The sequence below is a fragment of the Bison bison genome, unplaced genomic scaffold (assembly GCF_000754665.1).
Source record: "Bison bison bison isolate TAMUID 2011002044 unplaced genomic scaffold, Bison_UMD1.0 scf7180017854385, whole genome shotgun sequence".
Classification (NCBI taxonomy): Eukaryota; Metazoa; Chordata; class Mammalia; order Artiodactyla; family Bovidae; genus Bison; species Bison bison.
This window is the reverse complement of record NW_011484958.1, coordinates 210,490-221,345: the sequence shown is the minus strand read 5'-3', so window position 1 is coordinate 221,345 and position 10,856 is coordinate 210,490. Positions and strand designations below refer to the sequence as shown.

The following is a 10,856-nucleotide window of genomic DNA, read 5'->3' as shown; positions in this document are numbered from 1 at the left end:
AGGATCTTAGTTTCCCCACCAGCAACTGAACCCCACCCCCTGCATTGGAAGGCAGAGTCTTCACCACCGGACTATAGGAATATTGATACCACGTATAAAATAGATAACTAATGAGAACCTACTGTGTAGCACAGGGATCTCTACTTAATGCACTGTGGTGACCTGAATGAGAAGGAAGTCCAAAAAGAGGGTGTATATGTATAACGGACATCTGGCTGATCCACTCTGCTGTGCAGCAGAAACTAACACAGTATTGCAAAGCAACTATACTCCAAGAAAAAATAATTTAAAAAACAATGAAGGATATAAGCTTCCCTGGTGGCTCAGCTGGTAAAGAACTTGCCTGCCAGTACATGAGACGCAAGAGATGCGAATTCAATCCCTAGGTCGGGAATGTCCCCTGGAGAAGGGAATGGCAATACACTCCAGTATTCTTGCCTGAAGAATTCCATGGACAGTTTGGCATGAATTGGTCACACCAGGCCTCTCACTGCATTAGGAACTTCGTCCATTTAATCCAAAGGATGGGATGGTTTTCCCATCATTCATTTGCCCTGTTTTGTGTTTGATAGGCAAGCCTTTTGCACCATTCTCAGCATGTCAGTAAAATTTCAATTACTAGTGTGTATCTTTCTTTCTTTAATTCTAAGGTGCACTGGGGGCTTCCGTGGTGACTCAGGAAAGAATCTGACTGGAATGCAGGAGACCAGGGTCGGGAAGATCCTCTGGAAAAGGGAATGGCAACCCCCTCCAGTATTCTTGCCTAGAGAATTCCGTGGACAGAGGAGCCTGGCAAGCTACAGTCCATGGGGTCACAAAGAGTCAGACACGATTGAATGACTAACACTTTCACATCACTTTCAAGATGCATCTGATTGCTGTTTTGCAAAAAATACTACCTCATGTTCATTCCTAAAATGGCAAACCTTTGCTTCATTAATACCAAAATGAATCCCACTGCTCTGCTTCTATGGGCTTCCGTGGTAGCTCAAATGGTAAAGAATCTACCTGCAATGCAGGAGATGTGGGTCTGATCCTTGGGTGGGGAAGATCCCCTGGAGAGGGAAATAGCTACCCACTCCAGTATTCTTGCCTGGGAAATCCCATGGACAGAGGAGCCTGGCGGGCTACAGTCACAGAGAGTCAGACACAACTGAGTGACCAACACTTTCATTTTCAAACTGCTGCTGTACCATTCTGAGTACAAAATAACCTTTCACTGTAATACCAAATCATGGTACAACGCCTTTTTTCTTTTAAATTGGAGTGTAACTGCTTTACAATGTTGTGTTAGTTCCTGCTGTACAACACAGCGAACCAGCTATCTGTATACATACATCCACACTTCCCATCTACCCCTCTAGGTCCCCACAGAGCACAGAGCTGAGCCCCCTGTTCTATGTAGCTGGTTCCCACGAGCTGTATATTTTACATATGACAGTGTATATATGTCAACCCTAATCTCCCATTTCATCCCACCCTCCCCTTCCTGCTCTGTGTCTACATGTCTGTTCTCTACATATGTGTCTCTATTCCTGCCCTGGAAATAGGTTATTTTCTAGATTCCACATATATGCGTTAGCCAGGACATGCAAACAACCTAAATGTCCAACGACAGATGAACGGGTAATAAAGATGTGGCACATGTATGTGATGGAATACTACTCAGTCAAACAAAGGACAAAGGAATGAAATTGGGTCATTGCAGAGATGTAGATGGACCTAGAGTCTGTTATACAGAGTAAAGTAAATCAGAAAGAGAAAACCAAATATTATAGGTCAGTCTTTTGGAAGACACGTTAAACAGCACAGAACTTTAACACATGTCACATGTCAGTAATGCATATTACTTGGTAGAAATGATGGCACAATGACTATGCTCAATGTGATCACTCAGAGGAGGTGACAGTAGTGATATCACAACTGTCACCTGGCTGACACTCGAAGATGCCAACTTTAGATAGGGTCCGATTTTGAAAACTGCATCCCAGAATGGATGCAGTAGTACACAAATCCCTTCCTGTGTGAGGTGCTTAACAGAGCTTCTGGTCCATGATAGACGTTGTGAGTCACTCAGTCATGTCTGACTTCTTGCAGTCCCATGGATTATAGTCCGCCAGGCTCTTCTGTCCATGGAAATGTCCAGGCAGGAATACTGGAGTGGGTTGCCAGTCCCTTCTCCAGGGGATCTTCCCAATCCAGGATCATACCCAGGTCTCCCACGTTGCAGGCACATTCTTTACTGTCTGAACCACCAGGTCCATGATAATAAGCTCTTACTAAATGCTAACAATCAATGGTAACAAACTCTCAGCAAACAAAGTTCCCTTCTAGCCAACATGTCTGGCTGCAAAGAGGGTTAGGGATGTTCTGATCCTCTCAGACATGGGCGAGTGGGGACAGAGGTAATGCTACCAGTCTCCTGGGGGTGATCAGGAGCTGGGCCTGGAGGAGGCAAGCTTATGTTGCTTGGTCACCAAGGAATGAAGAAGCATTTAGTTAATGCTCATTCAGTGCTCACACTGACCCTGAAAATGAGAAATTATCCCCATTTTACAGAGGAGAAACTAAGACTCCATCAGGTTCTCATTATCAACCCCAGGGTCACATAACTAGCAGCACAGACCTCATTTGCAAACCTGAGCTGTTCTCATAATTCTATCAGGGCTCCATCTGCAAAGGATCTGAGTCTTCCTATGCATCTCTCTGCTTCCTACATTATTTCTGCCTCTGGTAATCAAATGTTGTACAATGGAGACAGCCTTCAGAATTTTTTTTAAAAAAAAAACAACAGAGGATTATAGCTATAAAGGTATACACTGAGCAATGTTGTTTAATGTTGTAAACAAAATTACCCCACAGAACATCAAAACCACTTAATACACTCAAATGCTTTGGAAGCATGCACTGAGGAGAACCGTTATGCTGATTACCAATAATTATGATCTACTCATTAAGGAACATCCCAAAGGGCTTCTGCAAAGGAACACTTCATAGCTGAGATGGAGTTACTCTGTGTACTTGAAAATAATGAAGCTACGGTTCTTTTAAAAATTATCTAATTTAGGCTTTTCACTGATTTATGTGCTTCTCTGTAAGAACTCTAAATGAAAGAGGTTCTGCTGAATTTACATGGAAGCTTTCTCTCAAGGGTCCACAGCAGCCTCAAACTGACTGTTGACATGCCAGCTCCCTGCCGAGTAGGAACGAGAGGAAAGAGGTTCAGAGAAGAATTTAAATCTGAAGTCTCTGCATTTCTTAAACATTTTGGTTTCAAAGAGCTTTTTTCTCCATAGATTCTTGAGGTTTACTGGGTGAACATTTGCAGAGAGAGGACACTAGAGTTTACTTAACACAGCTTTAAATCCTTTAGAAACAAAGTTAATGTAAACAAATACACAGGATTTGAGAACTAATTATGGGTCAAGTATTCAATGTGCTGAGTGCTTTATTGCCCATTTTAGTTAAGTCATTTTAGGGACGAGAAACAGCCAGCTCAGCTCAGGTGTGGCTGAAGAGGCCTACAGGAGGGCCAGAAATCTGACAGAAATTCAAGAACAGGGATCTAAGAATGGGAATCATAATGGGGCCTCATGGACACTGGAACGGGATCTAAGAAGGTCCCCAGACACAAGGAACTTTCTGACTCTTGCCATGGGCAACTTGCCTTTCTCTTTGCATCTATTAATTTGCTTTCAACTGCAAGAAACAGCAAATCCAATTCAAGCAGCTTAGACAGTAAGGAAATTACTGTCTCACGGAACTGGAAATTCAGATGTAGGGTGGGTTTCAGGGTTGGCTGATCTAATCAGTCACCTCTGTCATCTATGATTCAGGGTCTTTCTTCATTTTACCACCCAGAAGGCCAGCTTCATCCTAAGGCTGATTCTCAGTGAAACATGATCATAGGGTGTTGGATGGCAGGAGTGTGGGCTACATGTTTCCTCACTAACATATTCTTTTTTTAGATTATCTATTTATTCTTGGCTGCACTGGGTCTTCACTGCTGTGCACAGGCCTTCTCTAGCTGCAGGGAGTGGGGGTACCCTTTGTTGCAGTGCTCAGGTTCCCCATTGCGGAGGCTTCTCTCGCTATGGAGCACGGGCGCTGTGGCTCACAGGCTGCAGCAGTTGTGGTTCTCGGGCTTGAGAGTTCAGTAGCTGCAGTGCACGGACTCAGTTGCTCCGTGGTATGTGCACTCTTCTCCAGCCAGGGATCAAATCCATGTTTCCAGCATTGGCAGTCAGATTCTTAACAACTGGACCACCAGGGAATTCCCCCTCATTAGCATATTCTAGAGAGAAATGTTTCCTCAAAGGCACTAGACACCTTTATCTCAGGGTATTATTGACCTGAACTACATCACATGACATTCCTACACTAACCCCTATGCCAACTGGTCTTAGCTTAGTTCTAGTAACTAGCAGTTCGTATGAGACCACCATAATTGGCTGAGACTGCTCAGGGCACTTCCCTGGAGTGAAGTCAGATGCCTGGAGGGTGGGGGAAAAAAAAGAAATTGAGAGTAACTCCTTAGGTTTTGCAAGTAAATGGCTAGATACTGAAGTCATTTGGGAGCCTTGTAGGAAAAACAGGTTGGGGGTGGGAGTGGGAATGGAAAATATTGTTTAGGATGCACAGATTCTGAAATGCCTGTTAGATCTGCACATGAAGAGGCTACGTAAGCCAAGGGATATGTGAATTTGGCACTCAAGGAAGGAGTCGGGGCTGGAGTTACAGTTTCGAGAATCATTAGCTTATCCCTAGAATTTAAAACCATAAAATGGATGAAATCAACTAAAGAATATATAGAGAAAAAGAGGTGAGGACTCAAGGCTTCCTCTGTCCTGGCCCACATGACACACTCCCACCTACCCAGTTTCAGCATCCCTTCCCCAGCGCGGCTGTCCTTCTCTGCTTCTCCTCCAATCTCCTCTATGGGTCCGATACACACCTCGGGGGCTTTTTAGCATTTTGCCTACTCCTCCCCTCATCCTCAACATCTCGGCACAGCATTTACCTGACACATAGTAGGTGCTCAAATCTTATGTTGAACGCTGAACGAGAATGAATTTAGCTGTTCAAGACTGAAGATGATGAAATTAGTTGAACTGGTTTTGGTGGGGCTCAGCATCTCATATCCAGAGAAGGCAATGGTAACCCACTCCAGTACTCTTGCCTGGAAAATCCCATGGACGGAGGAGCCTGGTAGGCTGCAGTCCATGGGGTCGATAGGAGTCGGACACAACTGAGCGACTTCACTTTCACTTTTCACTTTCCTGCATTGGAGAAGGAAATGGCAACCCACTCCAGTGTTCTTGCCTGGAGAATCCCAGGGACGGGGGAGCCTGGTGGGCTGCCATCTCTGGGGTCGCATAGAGTCGGACACGACTGAAGCGACTTAGCAGCAGCAGCATCTCATATCACATTTCTTACACTCCCAAGGGAAGCTCGTCCCTAGATGGGAGAGGGATGGAGGATCCAGCTGTCTGCATCCACGGCTCCTTTCCCTGCCTTCTCTGAAACCCAACACTCCAGAGCGAGCTTCAAAGTCAGAGGCTGCACAACAAACTCACTTCATAAATGGTGGACACATTTATAAGGATGAACATACACGTCCTGACAATCTCTGGTGGGGAGACCAGCTGAGAATGTGAGAGGGATGCTGCCTGGCGCCTGGCAGGTGTTTGGAGGAGTGTGGTGATGGCTCAGCCATCCAGGAACAGCCCGGCTGGTCTCCTTAGGGACGCCTGGGGCCTGTCAGCTCCCACCCCTCCAAACGACAGTACGTGCTGCACAGAGCTTGTCTCTGCTGCGGCCGGAGAGGACGGCCTGCTCTCCACCTGCACAACACAGATGGCACAGATGGGAGCATGCTTCCACACAGGGACAGGCAATTAGGCTCCGTTCCTCCAGCTGTAACAATTACCGGGCAAACACCCCAGGGAAGGACACAAGCCCGGAAGAGAGCCGGCCTCCATGCCGGCCCACCCCCACTTAGTCCTACCAGCAGGCGCTGCTGGGTCTGCGGCCTCTAGTCCCTTTCACAGGCCTTGCTGGAACCTATGTATTTGAAAAGCATTTGGTGAGATCGGAACAGAAGGCAGTCCTCAAACGGGATATATTTAAGAAAATACCAAGGCTTTATTTTTTTTTTCCTTAAAAAGACAGCCCTGCTGTTGGCTAATTGAAAGGATGTACAGAGTTCTCATGAGTAAACAAGAGTTTCCTGCAGGCTGCATACTGTAATGCCAAAGAAGTGACACGAATGGGGCAGAGGTGTAATGCTCTCATCTTCATAGCAAAAAAATGCAAAATAAGACAAAAAATTAATGGACTTAATGCTGGGCATTCCCACAGGGAAAAGGCAAGAGGACTTTTAAGTCGATTGATCAGTAGTTGTATTGTGTTCAAGGCTGAGCCACCCTCACACCTCTTTCCTCCTGTCTCTGGCTCTCCACGCGGGCGGTACAGCCTGGGACTCCAAGGCTGGGCATCAGGAGCTTCTGCTTCACAGCCCACTGAGACGTGATGGGGCGGCAGGGTGGGCGGGCCAGAGGCTCGGAAGACCAGAGCAGCCGGCTCCGCGAGGCACCTACGTGCAGCAGTGTCGCATGTGGAAGTTGACGACATACTCAGCATTAGTCCTCTGCACAGAGATGGCAAAAGGCTCGAAAGGGTGGAAGGTGAAGGCAACGAGGCGTCGCACCGTGTGGTTGATGGGGCGGCCCAGTAAGCCCGCCTGAATCTCAAACTTGAGCAGACCAGAGTCCCGGGCGTAGAACCTAAACAGAACAAGGAGAGGAGGACAGCATGAGACAGACATTCACCACCACCTTAAAACCTGAATAGCAGGGGACTCATGAATTAACCGGGAGAAGGCAATGGCATGCCACTCCAGTACGCTTGCCTGGAAAATCCCATGGATGGAGGAGCCTGGTAGGCTGCAGTCCATGGGGTCGCTAAGAGTCGAACATGACTGAGCGACTTCACTTTCACTTTTCACTTTCATGCATTGGAGAAGGAAATGGCAACTCACTCCAGTGCTCTTGCCTGGAGAATCCCAGGGATGGGGGAGCCTGGTGGGCTGCCGTCTATGGGGTCGCACAGAGTCGGACACGACTGAAATGACTTAGCAGCAGTAGCATGAATTAACCTCACTGACGAAATCTCCTCTAACGTCAGCCCTCAGTCAAAATCGCCTATGTCTGATCAGCTCATTTTATGAGCACAGAGATTATGAACTTTACTATGCTGGCCTGAATCACTGGGTCATTTGTCTTTCCCAAGATGACCCTTAGTGATGGCCTTGATTACCGTTTCCCCTTTTCCAGCAGCTATCTGCCCAGCTACCTACCTGCCTAGGCCAGGGCTGGAAATGATAATGCAAGCCAAGCAGGCATGCTTAAATGTTCAGGCAGCCACGTCAAACAAGGTAAGAAGGAAAAAGTGAAAATAATTTTAATAATATTTTAGTTAACCTAACGTCGGCATCTAAAGTATTATCATGTCAACCAATGCTATAAAAGATACTAAAGAGATATTTCATTTTTTGTACTAAGTCTTTGAAATCTGATGTGCATTTGACACTTGAACACATCTCATGTTAGTGCTCACCAGCCATGGGAGGCTGGTGGTTACTAGAGGACAGTGCAGATTTAGGCACGTATCTTGAGTTCTTCTTTCCTCTTTTTAAAATTTATTTTATGTAATTTTGGCTGGGCTGGGTCTTTGTTGCTGTGCAAAGGCTTTCTCTGGTTGAGGCGGGCAGGGGCTATTCTCTAGCTGCAGTGTGAGGGTTTCTCATTGCGGTAGCTTCTCTTGTTGAGGAGCATGGGCTCTAGAGCTCGGGCTCCGGCACTCGTGGTGAGTGGGCTCAGTAACTGTGGTGCAATCTTAACCTCTGGACCACCAGGGAAGTCCTGAGTTTTTTCACTGTTAAGAAGAAATTCTTTTGGAAGGTTCTTCTTTTGCACACACAAAAACAAAATACTAACTAGTTTCTACTTTTTCATCTAACACGGTAAGAACAAAGACGCTTCCATCCATCCCAGGACTTAAATGCCTTTTGCCCATATGCAAAGCAAGTGCCCTGTGAACTTGGGAACCAGAGATGATTGGCAGGGTTGGGGCTGAACTGGAGGAAGCTCAAGAAAAAAGGAGCTCTGAAATAAAGAGCTCTACAATGCATGTCCCTCTTGGAAAGCAAATATACAGGAGATACAAAGATATTCGTAATATCCAATAATCCAAGAGCTTATATCCTCAGAATTTATTTTAAGTAAAGTAAATAGTGACGTGAATAAAGATGGCTACTATTGCATTTTGGGCTTCTCCAGTGGCTCAGTGGTAAAGAATCTGCCTGCCAATGCAGAAGACATAAGAGACCTGTTTGGATCCCTGAGTTGGGAAGATCCCCTGGAAGAGGGCATAGCAACCTACTCCAGTATTCTTGCCCGGAGAATCCCACAGACAGAGGAGCCTAGTGGGCTATCGTCCACACGGTTGCAAAGAGCTGGACATGACTGAGGCAAGTTAGCACGCACATAGCATTAGCTCCAATGTAAAAATGCAGGTAGAGAATAAATGCTCAGTAACAGGGGAACAGCAAAATAAATTATGCTACATCTATTTTATGGAATAATATGCTGTCGTCAGGACTGTAACTTTAAGGAATATGGAAAATGTTTATTAAATAAAAGCAGGCTACAAGGTACTATGCCAACCGTAACTATGACTGCATAAACGTAAACACACACCCTGGCAGAGACTAGAATGGAATATATTTAATACAATAAAGGTGTTAGAGTAATGGCATTACCTCTTCAAATGACTTTAATATCCTTACATTTCTCATTTTAAATTAAAAAATAAATAGGAATTACAAGAAGTCAGGGTCAATGGCATTTCCAGATTTGTTACTTAGGTTAATTTTTTCAGATCAGAAAGGCAGGGCAGTCAAAAGGGAGAGAAATGTTATCTCGGGCTACGTGACAATGTCAAATGAGCCCAATTATCTGCTTTTATGTGTGAAAACCTTCCCCCCACCCACAAGGTCCCCAGCACACAAAGGGCTTATAATGTAAAGCTAGTTGTTGGAGCTCCTAAGTCTAACTACCAGTTTACAGGAAACGGGGGAATGAGAACTGCCTGGGATGCAATGAGCAAAAATCCAGAATGTGGGGAATACCACCAGACGAACAACCTGGTTTTTTCAACAACTTCACTACAAGGAAAGTAACAGGGAAGCAGAACCCATAAAATAAAAAAGACTTAGAGGACAACAACCAAAAAAACACATTTGGACCTTCTTTAGGTGTTGACTGGAACAAACCGTAAAAAGAATATATACAAAACAATAGGAAAACGTGAAAACTCACTTGCTATCGGTGATCTTAATAAAGGTTTAATTTTCGTTTAGTCCTTATCTTTTAAAAATTCACACTGAAATATTTACAAGTGAAATGCTATGATGCCTGGGCTGTGAGACTCCAGACTGGCAGGTGGGAGGGGAGCAGTGGTGGGAGAAGGAGATGAAACAACACTGACCGTGAGTGGCAGCTGCGGAGGTGGGGTGATGGGTACAGAGCTTCATTACAGTCTTCCACTTTTATATGTTTAAAAATCTCCGCAATAAAAACATTTTCAGAACTTGATTACAATTTCCCAAAGGAAATATTACAAACAGTAATTAATCGCACAGAATATGTTACACAAGCCTACTTAATACACAACGAAACTGGATTATGAAATACTAACTACCACTGTCTCTATGTGAAGACCTTCCAGAACCCAGCTCACACGTCCCTTGAAATAACCCCACAGTGGAAGTGGTGCCAGCTCCTCTCTCTAGCATCTGTGAAAGCAAAAACAGAACAACCCAGGCTCCCAGCACGGAGGGACAGGAGGGTCTGTGAGCTGGACACCCGTGACGAAGGAACTGCAAGGTCCTAAGAGTAACACGGCAACCTGCGTTCCAACATTCTTCCAACCGAGGAAGCGTGGGTTTCTCCAAAACTTACTTGTTCCCCCAAACTGTCTCTCTTTTCCATTAGGTAACAGGAGGGGATAAAATAATTTGAGCTGGGTAAAATGTAAGTCTCAATTATTTTTACGTTTCTTGTGAAATGGTACTAGGTCATTAAATTGAGAAGTATGGTTCTCTTCCGTGGCTACCTTAAAAAGAGAACAATACTTACTGAATTGGATGTTTTGAGGAGAGGAAAAGAGCAGAACTAATTAATTTTTGATACTAATCCCTAAATGATCAAAGTGAAAGTGGCTCAGTTGTGTCCAACTCCTTGCGACCCCATGGACTATACAGTCCATAGAATTCTCCAGGCCAGAATACTGGAGTGGGTAGCCTTTCCTTTCTCTAGGGGATCTTCCCAACCCAGGAATCGAACCCAAGTCTCCACATAGTAGGCAGGTTCTTTAGCAGCTAAGCCACCAAGGAAGCCAAAACACCCACATTAAAGAAACAGCCTGCCCTGTGACTTGAACCTGTTAGTACAAGTAGACAGAGTCACAGTGAAGTGATGCTCAGGAGAAGGAAGAGAAAGTGGCCGCCCGCACCCACAGGCAGCCACAGCTGAAGCACCTGATAGGGTGGTCTCCGCAAGTCTTGGGTCGCTCCATGACTGACACCCACTTGTCGTCGTAGCTAAAGAGAGACAGGTCAAGGTAAGGGCTGCCGCTGTAGGACTGGGCGCTGATGGGGAGCTGGCCCAGCAGCCGGCGAACGGCCTCTGTGTGTCCTCCGTACTTGGCGTTGACGATAGTGTCTTTAAACCTGAAATAAAGCACCGAGGAGGAAGGCTGTGTCAGTGGCGCACAAGTTCCTTGGTTTTAAATTG

At 45.5% G+C, this 10,856-nt stretch overlaps 1 protein-coding gene across 1 annotated transcript in view; it reads right to left on the bottom strand.

The window, feature by feature from the left end:
- Nucleotides 1-6,127: 6,127 nt before the first annotated feature.
- DET1 (de-etiolated homolog 1 (Arabidopsis)) overlaps nucleotides 6,128-10,856 on the bottom strand; it is a 25,204-nt gene continuing 20,475 nt past the window's right edge. Inside the window, exons 5-6 of the mRNA XM_010856715.1 lie at nucleotides 10,601-10,792; nucleotides 6,128-6,785 (exon numbers count right to left, since the gene is read on the bottom strand). Coding sequence (XP_010855017.1) covers nucleotides 6,596-6,785; nucleotides 10,601-10,792 — 382 coding nt within the window. The 3' untranslated portion in view covers nucleotides 6,128-6,595. The remainder of the gene's footprint in view (nucleotides 6,786-10,600; nucleotides 10,793-10,856) is intronic.